At 29.6% G+C, this 18,075-nt stretch overlaps 1 protein-coding gene across 5 annotated transcripts in view; it reads right to left on the bottom strand.

Annotated features, from left to right (window-relative positions):
* The window catches only part of LOC145239850 (uncharacterized), a 242,332-nt gene extending 225,430 nt beyond the window's left edge, over window positions 1-16,902 (bottom strand). For all 5 annotated transcript variants that reach the window (XM_080103403.1, XM_080103402.1, XM_080103404.1 and 2 more), the window contains exon 1: window positions 16,754-16,902. In XM_080103403.1, coding sequence (XP_079959529.1) covers window positions 16,754-16,764 — 11 coding nt within the window. In that variant the 5' untranslated portion in view covers window positions 16,765-16,902. The remainder of the gene's footprint in view (window positions 1-16,753) is intronic.
* Window positions 16,903-18,075: the final 1,173 nt, after the last annotated feature.

The following is an 18,075-nucleotide window of genomic DNA, read 5'->3' as shown; positions in this document are numbered from 1 at the left end:
ACCCTATTCAAAATCAGTTAAATAGTTATGTAACTATAATTTAAAATGAATAACTAAGAAAACTATACAAAAGATAGTTGTGGTGGTGTCATGCTGTAAAAATATTTCAAATCAGATTGAAAATAAATGTTAAAACTTGGATCTGCATCAAACTGTGCAACATCACTCTAAATATGCAAATGAGTTTCATCAGAAATAAACCTTAATGCTTTAAATCCCATGTGTTGTGCAATATTACAGAAAGCAAAAAAAAATCCTTTATTCAGATCAAACTATTCTGTGTTAAAGTTTTCTTTTGTTAAGTGGAAATCAGATCATTAGTTTTGTGTAATCTTTCTCACATGTCAATCAACCAAGAGCAAAACAATTACCTCCTCATTGACAATAAATAATCGATCATGTCTTACATATACTATGTTATGAATGAACAAATGTCAAAACACATTTAAAAAGATGAAGAAAAGAAAAACATTAAAAAGGTTACATGATTTTAAGGTCAATTCATGCAAATGAAAAAAAAAAAATTAAGATTGTGTAGCAATCAATGAGTAGTACAATAATTCCTAGTACTTAACAAAATCAAGCAAAACTAAACAGACTGGTAAAGCATTTAAGGTTTTTGCCAAATTCGTTCACAACCGAATAATTGAAACTAAAAAAAAAAAAAAAAAAAAAAAAATGAGACTGAAAAGTTTGGAAGACTTTGTCAAGCAGATACAAGAAATGAATGGTGTTGATACTTATGCGTAGAAAACAGGATATTTAAGACAAATGTTGATTAAAACTTTGCTTAATTATGTTTAGTAGTCCTAAAATGAGGTCACAGGATATCCATGACAATGTAAATGACATTTCAATGTCTTCTCTTTTCGAATAAAAAGGAGTACTTCATGAGGAAACAAAGACCACAACAGAGGTCACAGACTCAAAAATATAGAGGGATCTTGACTTTTGGACCTGTCACTTATCAGAAAAACATTATTGAATTTAGTATTTTTTATAACAACTCATGTGGGCGTGTGATAAAAATTACTCTAAAATCTGCTGGAATTAAAATGTTCAGTTTTTGTTCAAAATCCATTGATAAATAAACACAATAGCGTTCCAGAGGATATTTAAAGACAATTTCTAGTTTTATGCAGTTATAAAATATTGAAGTAGAAAATATTGTGTAACGGTAAACAAAAGTGTAAAAAAGATGAATTATCTCAGAATGAATAGCAATTGTGGAAACATTACTGGAGAGATCCAACAATTGTAAGCTAGCAACTAGTGTTATCAAAGATGTTGCAACAACATTTGGCATAGGAAGAAACATTGTATGCAAAAATTGATCAAGAGTTTTAAAACGTTTATTCAATAATATATTCATATGTTTACATGTTTTCTTTTCTCTACACCAAACAAACATCAAAAATTCTATGCAACAACAGAAGAAATAACATTCTAAATAACAGAGCTTGGCAATGTTATCACATTTTTAAATAGGATTGAGAAATCTAAGATGAATTATAAAATTTAATGTCACAAAATTTATAATGAAAATACACCTAAAGAAACCATTGAAAGCCTATAAAATATGGAAAACATTAAAATATGACCATATTTGGCAAATAATTTAGGAGAAAAGTTGTTACAATAACTTATTGATCTATATAATATATTCCATTTAGAATAGCGAGTGAAAACTCAAAGAAATGGAAATAAAAACATTGAAATTTCGCATGAGGATTTTCTTTATTCTATCAAAAGAAAAAGCTTAGTACTCATGAATAGGGTTATCACAAATATTCATGCTTTTTTTAAACAATGTTATTTATACATTTGATAGCAAATCTGTATACTGTTGAAATATGTATTTTTTTGATTTGTGTATATTGTACTTGTCTTCCAGCTAATCACCCAGCCATTTGATTTTTTTTTACCTAGTTGTTAGCAAGATAACAAGTTCATCTCTGCCCCTTCTACTGCACTATATTTATTTCACATTCGATTCTTCCCTTTTTATTGTGGATTTTTTTCACCTTTGTTTTTTGTCTGGTTCAAAAGCAACATATCGGGCATCATTTGCCATTAGTATTTATTACACAATCTTTTTTCTGTTGCATCAAAATTAGGATCAAATAATACTAGCATGATATCAAAGGCAACATTTTGGTACTCTAACAACCTCACTCATTATGAAAAGCTATTATAAAAAACAAAAATAAGATTAAATAGTTCCTAATAGTTCTTACAAAATGCAACATATCTATAAATAAGAATATGGATATTGAAAAAATTTGTGGAATAATAAACAATAATGTATCTGATAATTTCAGACAGTATTTACAACTCGAACATATTTCGTAATAAAATCAATAACTTCATCCATACACATTTATTTCAAGAATCAAATTTGCCAATAAACCAAAAAAAAGAATGACAACACAATACCAAGTTCAATATTTGTAATCAAGTTACAAGTTCAAATCATGCTGATGACTATCAGACTTAATGCTTATATAAAATATATTTTCATGTCAGACAAAATAAGATTTTCATAGCACATTAGGTGGAGCAAAATTGTTAATTAGAAAACTATATTAAAAAAATAAATAAAATAAAAATATGCTTCAGAATTTTTTAGATAAGGAGTGATAATTTGCAGTAGCGTTCTCATTTGGATGTTATTCAGACGATGTAACATCCGACCTTTAGGTGCATCTTGTCAAACTCTGGAATCTCGAATAGAACATTGCCAAATTCTGGAATTTCAAATAGAACCACGAAGTAACTGGCTCTAATTCGATTAGCCATGATTGGGTAGAATTTATAATTATATTACTAGTATCGCTCGCACTGAAGATTAACCCTTTAATCACCAGAAAATTGGAAAAACCGATTATTTACTGTGCAAGGATTTATGGCTTGAGTGATTTTTGAGTTCAATAAGATGTACCTCAAGGAGGTTGGAGGTTACATCACCTGAAACATTGTGAGAATAACATCCAAGATGAGAATAGTAGTCTAAATAACCCAAATAAGGATGAGCAATGAAAGTGAAAATATTTTTTTTTTTTTTTTTTTTTTAAATCAAAAATATGAATATTTCAAAATTGAAATAAAGTCAGAGAATTTTTTTTATCATAATGAGATTTTAAGTATTTATAAATGATTGTTCATATAAAGTAGTTATTATATTTAAAAAATAAATATAAAGCTTTTGGCCAATCCTCTTCATTTTAAGGATGAAATACATCCTTTTCCTTATTTGTTCTGTAATATCTACGAATTCTATTTATTCTACATTCTGAGTAGTGGAAATATATGCAAAAACTAAACATATACTAGTTAATGAAAAACTTCAACATTAGTAGATTGTAGCAAACTATATTTATGCAGCAACGCTTCATTAGCTGTTCATGTGTTTTAACAAAAGCTGTTTTTTTTATTATAATTATTATTACCAATTAAATAAAGGAAAAATTTTGTTTAACCGTTTTTATTTCCATATGTCTATGCGTTTCCAGGCAATTCCCTATGCATTTCCAAAATTATATGTTAACAATAATGTCAAGGTCAACAATATAATCCTCCAAACCGGAGACAAATATTTTGAATTTCAGTAGAGTGCGTGCGCGCACGCACGCAAGCACCAGACAAACTGATATGATAGAAGCACACATAAATAATCCCATGTGTTAAACTATTAGTAATAATAAGGACAACTATAAACCATGTTCCATGAAGAAAAAACAATTAAATGTAATCATTTACATAATGTTTGCCCCAGTTTCTTTTCAAGACAATGTCAAATGAATTCAGAAAAAAACCCACTGATATCAATATTCAATCAATATTACCACTTGCATGCCCGCCTTAACAATTCTAGGAATGTGAACTTCATCGTGCAATATTTGAGAATTCCCACCACTTAATGCATGAGTCAAGACAAAAAAAATTCCTTTAGGGATACGACTGCATTAGTGCATCTGAAATTCCAATCTAACAACAGTTACCATTTCTTTAAAATCTATCATCAAGGAAGAATATATTCAACATTAGATCACTGTAGTGTTTTAAAGGCTTTCACTAGGTGTATCAGAATTTTGGGGGAATTTTGACACCCCTAACACAAAACTGAACAAAATATTTAAAAAACTCGTAATTTCTCTTTTTAAATGGGTTGTTTATTTTCTTTATGGAATATATTTCCAAAATAAACTATTAAAATTGTTTAAAAAATAGAAATATTTTTTTTTATTTAAAAAAAAAAACAAACAAAAAAACTGTTTACAAAATGCCAGCGCTCCTTCATGCAGCCATTTTTTTTTTTTTTACATAATTAAATCAATTGAATTTTACTAGTTAAATATTTTTCAATTTTTAAACTTTAAAAATCTATCAAAATTTTTCTATTGGTTCAATTTTTACGATATTTTCAGGGTCAATGTGAAATTTTATGCTCTTTCCAATAAACCAAATACAAGATTTTAGACAAACGTTTTTTTAATTTACCCCTCCATTTTGAAATATCTATTAAAATTTAAATAATTTACGTACCAAAGTTTTATATCACAAACTGAAGATAAAAGATCAATAAATAAAATATTTAATTTAAAAAATAAAAAAAAAAAAAAAAAAAAGTTTTTTTTTTGTTTTTTTTAAGAAATTTACCTTTTACAAAGTGTAAAACCTTTTTTTAAAACCACGATTTTTTTTTTTAAGTGGAAGCTTATGCTATGCTTAGAATGCCAAGTAAATATTGGACGCTTACGACAATTTTTTCTATTTCATTCAATGTTTTCATTTTTTAGATATTAAAAAAATAATTCACTCGATAAAGAAGTATTAAAATATATCAATCAAAAACTCATGTATTTCATTAAGAGAATAAAAAAAAAAAATTAAAACTCGGTCGACTGGTTTTTTTGTTTAACAGCAAAAACTTATAGTGAATGTGTTCATTTTTTACCTACGGAGGCCCCAAAATACTAATTTTGGTTTACAGCATGCAAATAGAAAGACACATTAATTATGTCCCTTAGAAGTCACCGGAAGATAAACGTGAAGAACATCAAATATTTGTCTCCCTTTATTTGAACAGTGAAAAAAATCTGAGTTCACGTTTTCTTTTAATCCTTGTTTAAAAAAGTATTTTATTTAAAAAGGACATGGAATATAAGTATAAATATGGATAAATTCTTAACAATGAAAGTACTCATTAAATAGTATTTTTTTTATAGGTACGTGATTTTTTGGAATTTTATATATATTGTTTTTATAATCGAAGTAAGAAATATTTCGTTGATTTTCTTTAAATCTTTTTTTAAAGAAAACCCGATTAAGAAAAAAAAAAAAAAATATTGCATAATTTGCTATTAAACCTGTTTTTTTTTTGTTTTTTTTTTAATTTTGGTCTTTGCTCCTTTAATTAAAAAAAATTAGGGTTTGAATTACATTTTTCAAGAAGTTATAAACTTCGAAAAACAGTAAGTCTAAATATTCGAGTGTTTACAGCGAATTTTTACTGACGATTTCTGACACTGCTAGACTTTCACTTGTTTGTACTTGTATCTTATGTTATTAGCTGTACCATAAACCAATGAGAGAAAAAATAAGATTTAAAAATTATTATAACGACAGTGAACAGACACCTTTAAAAGCCTCACCGTTTTCTTCAATTTTAATAACATTTTATTCATGCTAACAAAGTTGGGCAGAGCATGAATAACATAGAGGAATTGCAATTTATTCAACAAGTTGACTGTTTCACATAGTTTCAATGTTATTTATGAAGAATAAAAAAATACCAGAAGGATTTTTTTTTTTTTTAATAATCCCTTTGGCACTAATGTGCCCTGGTAAAGGGAATGAATATGAGCGTATTTTTGTTTTACCATAACCAGATCCGGAGGGGAAGGGGGAATACTAAATTCGAATATATAAGTTTTGTAAGTGTACTTTTAATATTTGGAGTTTCAGACAGACGGACACTTTATATAATAAATTATGAATAATTTACAAAACAAAAAATTCAAAAGATTGTTGCCTAAAATTCAAGATATATCTAAGCTAGGATTAAAGTGTCTGTTTTGTTCCATAAGAGGAGGATGAAATCCTAATCAGAGCAAAAAATGTTTTTTTCTAATTTTGTTCTCGTGGGATGGGGGGGGGGGTAAAAAAATAGGCACAAAACTTACTATAAGTGAACAATTAAAATAGTTGTTTTTATTTTTTTTTAAATTTTTATTCCATTTCAATTAAAAGAAACACCAGTTATTTTAATATCATTCATGTTCCAAGAAAATATAAATTGACTTATAATTTTCAAACAGATTCATAGAAATATCTAAAAATAAATTTTTGTACAACTATTGATGTACCCAAATTTAACATTGAAGTGTTTTCGTTAAAACCAGCAAGGTTACCCGGGGACAGATAAGAAACTACTGGAAAAGTAGTGTGCATGTGTATATATGTGCATATGTATGTATGTATGTATGTATGTATGTATGTATGTATGTATGTAGCACTTTTCCTGGTTCATTGTACTCGTTGAGAACCATTTTAACATGGCTGATTACAATCCCAAGAGAATAAATATTACAGTATCTTTTTAGCATAACTATGTCTGGGTTATATAATGAATTTTATGACGTGATGTTTGTCTTTTATATATTTATATTATATTTTATATTTTTATATTGTCTTGTCTTTTATATTTTTTGACATTTAGCCAGACACAAACTATAAGAAACTGGAATCTTAGGAAGTAATTATAGGAGCAACTGGTTGCTCCTATAATTATTGGAATGATAAAAAGAATAAAGAATTTCAAAAACTACCTGCCAAATATACCTGACGAACAAAGTGCAAGAGAGATACAAACAATTGCACTCAAAAGGGACAGTTACAATCTTAAAAAGATCTCAGTTGAAATGTCTGATATAGTAGTTGAATGTTTGACATCCGGTAAAATGCTCCATCCAAAATAAAATTTATATAGAAAGATAGGAATATAATAAAACTAATGATGATTAAATTTTAAACTAAGCACTCATCACAAATATATCAAATATTTGGGAAAATATAAAATTTTAATATAAATTATAAAAATGACTTTCAAGAAGGTAAAACAAATTTTGTAATTTTTTTTTTTTTTATTAATAAAGTCAAACGCCATTCAAGGATAAGGATTAAGGAGATAGATGAATTGTCATTTGATTGTTATACGAGAGGATATGGAATAAAGAAAGTTTGATTACTTGTGAGGACGGTTGATGACAAGTATTTTTTTATATTGGATTTGAAGATGATCAGGTTTTAGTCTGCAAAAAGAAGTTCTTGGAAAAAATTGTTTATGAAAGTTTTTGAAATTCAATTTTACAAGGCAAAATAGAACATTTAAGCAAAAAATAAACAATGGAAAGCCAACAACTGACAATGAGTAAAAAAGTTATTTAGAAAAAGGTTACTCATATGTGAAAGTCATTTCTGAATTAACAATGCTCATGCCTAACTTATTCAGCAAAGTAATGATGTAGGAAAGGAAGTTGAAACTAATATTGTCGAATTGCTTTCACTGAAAAAAAAAAAAAAAAAAAAAAAAAAAATTACTGGCAAATGGGTGTTTCCTTTGAAGCAACTATCCTCACAATCAATATGAAGTAAAAACCATTAAATGCTATATTAATAAAAATGGATAAAAAAAAAAATCCATTCATACATTTTTTAGGTAACTGCCAAAATAAGCATTGCCACTGAGCCAATTTACAGTCATACAAAGCAGCAATAAAAGCTACAGTGATGATGCAATTAGAAATGTAGAAGTGCATAAATGTGGCCAAATATTACAACATCTATATTCTATATAAAGTTGTTGTTCCTGTCTGTTCACAAAGACCTGCTAGGATTCGGAAGATACACATTAACCAAAATACTTGAATAAGCATATTTATATAAAGGGAGAGGAACAAAATAATATGGTGAGGTTTGTGCGAGTGCCGGACAACTTTATTAAATTTGTTAATTAAAAATAGAGATAGACCCCCTATAATCATATATATTCAGAAACTATATCATCCTTGAATTTCATTTTGATCAAATATATAGAATATCAATATACTAGGCATGTATCCATTAAAAAACGGCAACAATTATAGCCCGTTGATTTAAAATGACTTCTTTATGCCAAATTAATTGTTGAATATGGTTAAATTTGTGTTCATTTTTGCATTAAATACTCATTTCTATAAATCTTTAACTATGCACAAATACTATAATACTTAGTTTACTGCAACTTCTATAATATAAATCTCAAACAAACTGGTTATCATCTCTCCACCCAATTCAACAAGTTGGTTTGCACCAGACTCCCTTTTCATAAATGAAGCAAGAGAAATTTCCTTTTTCCAAGGACTTTCTAAGCTTTCTAAAACTACAACCACTGATCATCACTTTAGTATTTGTAACATTTTTTCCAAGTTTAACAAGTAGATCCAAAAATTAATTAAAAAATAAGAACTAAAAAAAAAAAAAAGTTGGGGGGGGTATATAGTGTTATGAGCTGGACACTAAATAATATGGGTTCATCTGGGACTTTATTGCTTCATAATGAAAGGGAAAGAAATTGCGTTACTTTCATCCAAAATTATTATTACAGATTTCTAAAAGTTATAATTAAATGTCCAAAGAAACTTCGATGGTATTTTCATAAATGAATCAGTTTTTAATATTTGTAAAAAGCTTAGTTTTGTTTTAATCAGACTTAATTTTTAACAAGACAAAAATTAAAAGAAACAAATCACTCAAAAGTTTTGTTTTTCCATGTACTAACGTGCTAATTAAGGTTTAAAGGTCACTTGAGAATAAGGGTTAATAAGTTTGTTAGATAATCGGTGAGATAAGATTGAGGATTGGTAACGATTCTTGAAACTGGGCAAAATTTTATCATTTAAGGACACAGCTCAACAAAAATTTAACATTGAATTTGAAAATGATCATGTTATAGTCAGCTGGGAAGCAGCCTTGTAGTATTATATTCTTCTACAGACATGTAGTTCTTGGAAAAAAAAACTTCATGGAAGTTCTGTTTAGTTTTAGGTATACAAAGAAAGGAAAATTATTTACAATGGTTGTAGATAGACGAGTTTTGTTGTGAACGTTTTACAAGGAAGGGAGAACCAAAGATTAGCGCTCAGTCAAGTATCTACGATGAGAATAACAATGAAATAGAGAAAAAAACGGCAAATGTGTATTTCAGCCGCATAATTTATTTATTTTTATATAAAACATTATTAGATCCTAAGGCTGAAATAAAACCCCGAAAAAAAAAAAAAAAAAAAAAAAAAATTATTTTTTTCAACATTTTTTATTAGACTTAATGTACAACAATCGAGACCGCCATCTTGTTTTGAAAATTCGGCCTTTCTAAAGCTTCACAGATTTGCCTTTTTGAGGCCAAATTTGGCTTTTTTTTACGCTCTTGTGTGGAACCATGGTCCATGCAAGAGCGTAAAAAAGCCACATTTGGCCTCAAAAAGGCCAATCTGGCAATCCTTAGAAAGACCAAATTTCAAAACAGGTTGGTGCCCTCGATTGTTGTACATTTAGTCTAATAAAAAAAAATGTTGAAAAAAATAATAAAAATTAAATTTTCTCGGGTTTTATTTCAGCTTAAGGCTGTATAATGCGTTTTATATAAAAATAATTTTTATAAATTTTTGTCTGTCAAATAATTTACGCCGCTGAAATACACATTTTCCGAAAAAACTATCAACGTCTCTGTGAGAAAGCAAACACTCCCGGAGATTTATAAGTCAGTTTTGTACTCTATCAAGGCATGAAATGTTGTCGAGCGTGGCAGTGTGTGGCACTGTGGCAGTGTGGCACTGTGGCAGTGTGGCACTTGCCAGTGTGGCACCTCCACAGATGTTGTGATAACAGTACTTCATTTTAAGGCATACTTGACTGCGTCAGGAGAGATACTTTATGAAATGGTAGAATGTTCGAATCATTTTTTCAACAACCCCAGCAACAGATTTGATGCAAGTCTGGATACAACACAGTGTAAATATATCAGTAAAAATACGAAAGAAAGAAAGAAAAAAAAAAAAAAAAAAAAAAAAAAAAAAAAAAAAAAAAAAATTTATTTTTAAACTTTTTTTTTTCTGTTTCAAAAATTCGAGTTTCATTCACCTTCGGCTGTTGTAACTTGTTACCAGATTTTACCGCAGAAAAAAAACAAAAACAGTAGCAATCAGAGTGGCTTGGCCACTATACACATCGTTTTATTGTTTTGATGACGCACGTGGCAATGTGTATGAGGCCGAAGGAGGAGAGGATAAATGCACATTGTGTTCTTGTATTGCTTCGAGGGGGTAGGATGCCCAGTTAGGAGGGGAAAAGGATGCAGGAGAAATCTGGAGCACACAAAATTTACCGAAAATACGTAGGTGTGGTTTTAACAGACTTCTCTCCTAGCCTTGTCATTATTTGCGTCATATCTTTATTCCTAAAAACTCCAACGGCAACAACAATATTTGTATTTGCCGTCTTGGTTGTTATAATCACAACGTTTTGACTGTTGACCTCCGAGATTCTTCAGTCACATACTTCCGAAGGTGAGAATCTAGACGGAATATGGAACTGAACCTTTTATTTAATCCACTAGAGTAGATTGTTCCCATTCCGTCAATCATCATCTGGTAGTAATGTTTATTTTAAGCTATTACAAGCTAAAATGATTGAAAATAAACACTTCTACCTGGATATGAGAACATAATCTATTATTTAAAAAAAAAGGCCCAGTTTGAATAGAAAGTTCCCAAGTTAGAAAAAAAAATACACCTAGAGAAGGTTAGAGGTTACATGGCCAAAGTGTTGTGAACAACGAAAATCAAATAATAACAGATAATCCTAATCTCAAAAATTCTGACAAGCTGATTATTTTCAGTCTGGTTTTATGATAATTTAATAAAGAAACCAATAAGAAATAACTTTTGAAACCAATATTCAGTATATTGAAATGGAATGCTTGCTGCTTTTATATAGACGATCTAAAATGTACAAAGTAATCATTATTGTCCAGTTGTCCACTCCAGGGCAAAAGAAACTGGAAAATCGAATAAAATACAACTTAGGTACAATATAATAATTTTACATTGGTGAGAAAAATTGTTAAATATATTCAATGGGTTTGTAAATTCGAAAAAGTTGTCAAAAAACAAATACGTTTTTTTTTTGTTAGATTTCCGTGTCGTACGTGATGAGTGTTCAGTCATTTATGTTTCGCGTGTGCGTGTGCGTGTGTGTGTGTGTGTGTTCAGAACACTGATCGCTCGAATTCGGTATTTTAGGGGGTATTCGAGGTCACGTAGGAATCTTTCAAATAAAGTTTAAAAAAAAAAAAAAAAAGAAAAGTGGTTCATTTTATTTTTTCCGTCTTAGGTAGTTTTTAATGCTTTTTTAATTGATAAAAAAAATAAAGTTTTCAGGAGCGGTTTGCAAAAACACATTTTTATGTTCTTCGTTCTTTTTTGGGGAGGGATTCCATTAACAGGTTCTTCCGCAGTTTAACTAACCATTTTTCCGTATATAACGCACAAACAATTACCATTTCACAAAAATTGTTTACATTGGGGAGGGGGCGGTGGCGCGATGTGATAAGACACCCACTACTACGCCCGTTCACACGCGAACAACCTATCATGTAAGAAAAACACTACCGAAGGCGGTGAAATGGCACAAAATAGTCCCAAGGTCTAGGGGGTTCATACCATGCAAACGGTAAATTTGCGCCGGATTTGATTATCAGATTCGTTGTCAGCGACCTCGAATACCCCTAAAAAAAAAAAACAAATGAGAATGGTCGATGTTCTGTGGTAGCGTAGTAGCGTAAGGTAACATTTACCGGCAGAAGTAAATTATTCTAAGACTAATTGTGCCTACCTGTCGTTCAGGGAGTCTTAACTTTTTTTTTTTTTTTAAGTATGCCGTTGATTTGTTAGCGAACATTTACTCTTGTCCATATATACACACACAAGTATCTTGTAAGTTAAATTGGCACTTGTACAGTTTAATCCTTGATTAAAAAAAATGAAAATATCAAAAAGGTTATATTGTACGTATCCGTTTTGAACTGAAGATCTCCGAGAGAAAAAAAAAAAAAAAAAAAAAAAAAAATCAGGAAATTAACCAATTTTAATGAAATTTTCAGTATTTATCAAATAATGATCGTGGAATATAATGAACTAATTTTTATTTAAATCTTAGTAAAAATGTAATATTTTCTTGTTTAAACAAAAAATACCTTTACTAAAGTTATGGTTTTCAGTAGTAAATAAAAAACGCAAGAATTTATTTTTGCTTTTTTTATATAAATAAAGCATCGTAATTTGTAATAATAAACAATTTTTTAAAGGGACATTACGAAAAAGCCCCGTATTAATGAATTCGATATAACTCGAAGAAAAATGAATCTCTCGAATTACCGATATTACCATTGAATTAAACATTGTTTATTTAATATTTTCAAATAAAAAAAAAATTATAATTGCAAAAAATTTTTCTTTTTTTTTTTTAAATTAGGTTTCGCATAATGTTTATATGCAAGATTTTAATAATTTCCTTGTTCGCAAGAATGTGAAACTTTCGGCGTAACATTTTTTTTTAAATATAATATTGAACAATAATTAAAAAAAAAATTAATTTAAAAACAGGAACATAGAAAAATAATTAAATTTAAAAAATGGGAAAATTTATACAAACGTTCAGAATAGGAATGTATGGATGCACGTCTGGGAGAAAAAAAGAAAAAATATCACACTTCTTCCTCTCTTTCAATTACATGACGTCATGTCCACAGCCTAATTCAACTGCCTGAAATTTTGGGCCTCCCGTGTTTTAGAAAAACTTTAGTTTGTTGCGTTTTTGCGAAAAACAGAATGACTCGGTTTTGGGCTAATTAATTTATGTTTTGTACAAACAAGGTATTTTTATTTGTTTATTCAATATTTTAGGACTTTACTAATTATCTTTGAAATAGACTCAGAAAACTAATATTTATCTTTTAAAGGATTTTTACAATGAATTTAACTTCCAAATTTAGCTGAATTGAGTAGCTCGCCGTGAAAACATTTTTCATAACTCCCCCCCCCCCACGTGTACAAATATTTTTTTTTTCCTTTTGGAAATTAAGTTTAGTCTTTAAAATTAAATCAAAAAGTAGTCGGAAACCTACACAAAAAAATTATGATAAATCGGCTTTCAAAACTATGTCCCCCTATTTTTGTCCGCCCAATACTAGCTTTTCTGCCTAAAAAATCGAACCTTTTGCTCGGTATCATAAATTGCTTTTTCGCTGTAAAAAAAAAAAAAAAAAAAAAAAAAAAAACCATTGATGCCGGCTCACGACTAGGAATTCGGGGCATGTGAACGGGGGGGGGGGGTATATAAACACGGAGACAAAAGGTCTTAATATAAAAACTACTAAAATCAATTTTAAAAGGCTAGTAGTCTACTGTATTTTGATCTAAAATTTCCCTGGAACTAGAACAAAGTAAATCAAAAGAGAAAAATACTATTCTTAAATTGGTTATCTTTACGAGTACTGTTTTCATTTCACTTCTGATTGCCCTTTTTTAATTGATTGAGTGAAAAAGTACACAATGTAAAGAACCTCTCCCGCGTCCTTTTTCTTAATAATAACGTTACTATTCAAAAATAAATATAGAAACAGCGAGAGGAACCTAAAAATGAAGCGGAAACAGTAATCGTAATGCCTCAAATGATTAATCTGGTAATAAAAAAAAAACGAAATGAAAATTTGACGAAATAGTTGCCATCAAGAAGTCAATTTTCTCTAGTTTGGAAATTAATATTTCATGATAATTTTGTCTTATTCATACTGAAAAAGTCTTTAAACAATAGAAACGAAACGTCGATGGGCACATAAACAACTGTCGGTTTTCTTTCTTCAGCACATTATTTTTAGATTTTAAATGCGAGTTCCTATGTCAAGGATGAAGACTAGTCCAATTTGTGGTGAATTATTATTGTTTACTGTTTAAACAAAGAAAAAAAAAAGCTATGATAAAACTCAAGATTTCAGATTAACTTTAAAATGGTGTTTTTAAATAAACATGTACTAAAATGATAACATTGTTTCAATCATTTACTCAAACTTATAAATTCCGAAATTAAGTATGAATAATACATCTATATTGAATTTTTTAAATTCAGAAACAACTAAAAGAATGATCACAATAACAGAAACTAACTGTAACAATAAATATTAAAAACGATACAAGTTTCAAAATTTTTGCAAAATATTTTTTGTTCAGTTTATGATTTCCAAAAATATATATTTAATTTTAAAAATGATGCAGTTTATGAGTTTTAACTCCTTTAGTTTGAAATTAACATTACAGCCATCTCCAACTGCCAGGTGAGCTTCAAACTTGTAGTGTAAACCAACAAAACAAACTAAAATGGGCTAATTCCCATTTCAGTCACGTAAATTATTTAGAGTAAATAGAGTTTTAGCATTACTCAAACTTTTTTTTTTTTTTTTTTTTTTTTTTTACTAAAAGACAGCCTCCGTAAACTTCAGAAAAACAACCCTAGTTAAATTGTTCAAGTTCCGTTTGTGTTTTTAAATTTGCAAACGAACTTGGCTGTTTTTTTCCCAGAATAATTTAAAAACTGGTAAGCATTAATCAAAATGGACTTTTCCAGGGCATCATCAGGCACAAATATCAGCTGACGTAAATGTAAACAAACACAGACGGAACGTGACAGAAATTACTAATTTATAACACATTTCATCGTACATGCGAAACGCAGAAAAAGAATTTGAAAAAATATAGTTGCCATCTTTATAAAAAATAAAAGTCAGTACACGCAGAATAAGAATCGTGCTTCATTTTTTTTAAATGTGATCGTCAAGTTAAATTCAAGTTTTACGGTATCTTTTGTTTATTAAATTGTTAGGTAAAAATGCAGAATAGTTACATTTTAATGAGTTTCAAGTCAAGAACGAGATTACAGAGTCTAAGACACATAGTTCATGGTCATAATTTTCTAAGGACATGGAATCATTTGGGCATTTTTTACAATATACATCAGAACGCAGAAGTGATAAAAATATAACAAATGCTATCAAATTCAGCTAGGTTTATCTTGCCTAAGTGTTTTAACTTATTTTAAAGCGTTAATTCAGTTCGAAAAATAAGTAGTGCCGAGCGTTGCGCGAGAACAAGAAAAAAATGAGGGTCACATCTTTGAAGTCTGAATAATCGCTCAAAATAGAAAATTACACAAAATACTATTTGAAATCCATGAAATAAATGTCACGGTAACATTTACTGGATGTGTTTCTATTAATATTTTGTTTATTTTTCTATTTTAAGTGATTATTCAGATTTCAAACTGTCGGCAATTTTTCGGTATTATTATACAAACACCGTGACAGCGTTAGGGTTAGGGTTAGGATTAGTGTTAGGGTTAGGGTTTAGGGTTAGGGTTAGGGTTAGGTTTAGGGTTAGGGTTAGGGTTAGGGTTGGGGTTAGGGTTAGTGTTAATTCGCTGTCACGGTGTTTGTATAGTTTTACCAATTTTTCTTGTTCTTGTGTAACTCTTCACACTACGTTTTTCAGACTGAATAAACTCTTAAAAATAAGTTAAAACACTTATTCATCCAAGTAGAAGAGTAACTTATCTTTTCTTTGACAACATCTGTTAACTTTTTCTGTTGATAGTGCAGTGGCACTTGATCCGCTCTATTTTTTAAATCGTATTTCCAAGTTTATTAAAGTTTTGTGATATGTTTGTTTAATTCAATTGTACGGTTAAAGTACAGAATAGGTACAAAACACCCTCCCCATGTTAAGAATGGCTTTTAAAATAATAACGTTATTTCAGCACGGATCAATAAGTGCACTAGTCACTAGTACCCTTTTTCTTCGTTCTGGTGTCTATTGTAAAACATACTCCAAAACTAATGTAATCCTAAGAAAATCGGGTAAGGACGACAGATCCAAATGTAAAACTGGGATAAAAAAAAAAAAAAAAAAAAAGTAAAACATTCTTTTAAATAAATATTTAAAAAAACACGATATTTTTAAGAATATTTTCGACTGTTAAATTGCAACGTAATTTGTAAACTACAATCGTAATGACGTGTTTTGAAATAAGAATTTGGGACGCTGAAAACGTACACACACGTAATCAAAAATACATAAGATTTTTTTGTGTGTTAATCAATAATTTGAATTTGTCGCCGTTAAAACTTTCACATTGTTAGACTGTTTAATTTGTAAATTTTAAAAATTAGATCGCAAGTGTCAGTTAATGATAATCTGAAAAGATTTAAAATGTTTTGTAATAAAGTTCCGATCTGCAAGCATCATCACAACACTACAACAGACATTTAAACAGATGTTGACTTATTAATTCCAATAAAATGTCCATAATTTCTCGTAAATAAAAATTAATAAAGCTACAAAAACTCGACGAAAACAATCGTTAGACATTAAAACAACTATATCATTTAATATGAGATTATTGTTGCGTCATAAGTCAGCGTTATAAAGTGCTGAAACATTTGTGAAAAGTTCTTCAACGGATTTGGTGCCATTAACGAAACATGAAAAGATGAAGAGAGAAAGTCAAGCGAGGTGAGGGAGGAGAAGAAGGAGAAACGAAGCCATCCTTAAAAATACAATCATGTTTACAATTTATCCAAAATAAAGAAGAAAAGTATTTTTACCTGTCGTCCATGATTAAAAAAAAATAATTAATTTATAAAAATTTTGTTTAGGGTATTGGTAAAACCCCCAACGTACCGCGTTGTGAAGCGGTCGTAACGGGCACTTTCCAAATGTCCGCCATTATTATTATACATTACTCAATCTGTGCGCATGTGCAGAAGCAACAGTCGTCGTCGTCGTCGTCGTGAGAATGACGCATGAGATCTATTACTGGAGTTTTTTTTTTGTTTTTTTTACAAGTCTCATTGTTCTTTGTGAATTATTTTCAAATTAAACTGTTTCTTTTTTTTTTTCTTTTTAATTATCTATTTCCACATCCTTTATTTTCCCCATCTATTTTTTGTTACTCTCTACTGAATATTCAAACTAAAAGCAAAAGTATCAAATTAAAATTTTGCTGAAATTTTAATACTTTCTTTTCTTTTCCTAACTTTATTTTATCTTCACATTTTTGTTTCTTTTGTAAATTTTGAACTCCTTTCGCTTTTCTAAATTACAATACTTAAAAGCTAAATGATTTTTTAATAGTACTTATAAGGTTGAAAAACACAATTCAACGGTAACAGTTCATCATTTCAAATGGATAAGAAATTGTAGGTGGCCTAATGTTCAGAAAATGGAATTATTAAATCTAAGCAATTTTCCTTTACTTTGTATTTTATTTTTACATAGGCATCACCACTTATCAAGGCCAAGAGGCCACTCGAGGATAAGAGTTAAAGAGTGTATAGCAGAAATTGGACAATATAGTTACCGTTAGTAATGGAGATTCGGTAAATTTGTTAACTTATATGGAACAGCTCATCAAAAGCTTGTTTACGTTAGACTTGAAGACAACCATATTGTAGTCAGCTGGAAAGCAGAAAAACGGAAGACCATTCCATAGGCGTGCAGTTCTAAGAAAGAAGCTTTGCTCATGGAATCTACGCTTAGGTTTACGCACAGATAAAGAATGGGGGAAACTAGTGATAGTGTTTTCTGCTAGACGGGTATTTCTTGTGAAAGTTTGGAGAGGGGGGACCATAGAATGGAGCTCAGCCGAGCACCTGCCATAAAAATAACGATAAAGCAGAGACAAACTCGCAACATCTCTCCTGTGAGAAAGAGGTTGCAGGAAAGAGAAAAGGGCATCCCCCACTAAGCCACAAAGTCTATTTTGAACTCTGTCAAGGCAGGATAAGTCCTTTCTAGCAGCTCCTTCCCAGATGTAGCAACAGTACTCCATCCTTGGACGTATCTGGCTCTTATATAGATAGAGAATTGCATCAGCAGTGAGATATCTACTGGATCGATAGAAGGATCCTACCATTTTTTCAGTGGC

Source organism: Euprymna scolopes, chromosome 19, assembly GCF_053919585.1.
Source record: "Euprymna scolopes isolate OS-2025 chromosome 19, ASM5391958v1, whole genome shotgun sequence".
In the NCBI taxonomy this organism is placed as follows: Eukaryota; Metazoa; Mollusca; class Cephalopoda; order Sepiida; family Sepiolidae; genus Euprymna; species Euprymna scolopes.
Note: the sequence above shows the minus strand (reverse complement) of the source record. Positions and strands in the feature narration are given on the sequence as shown.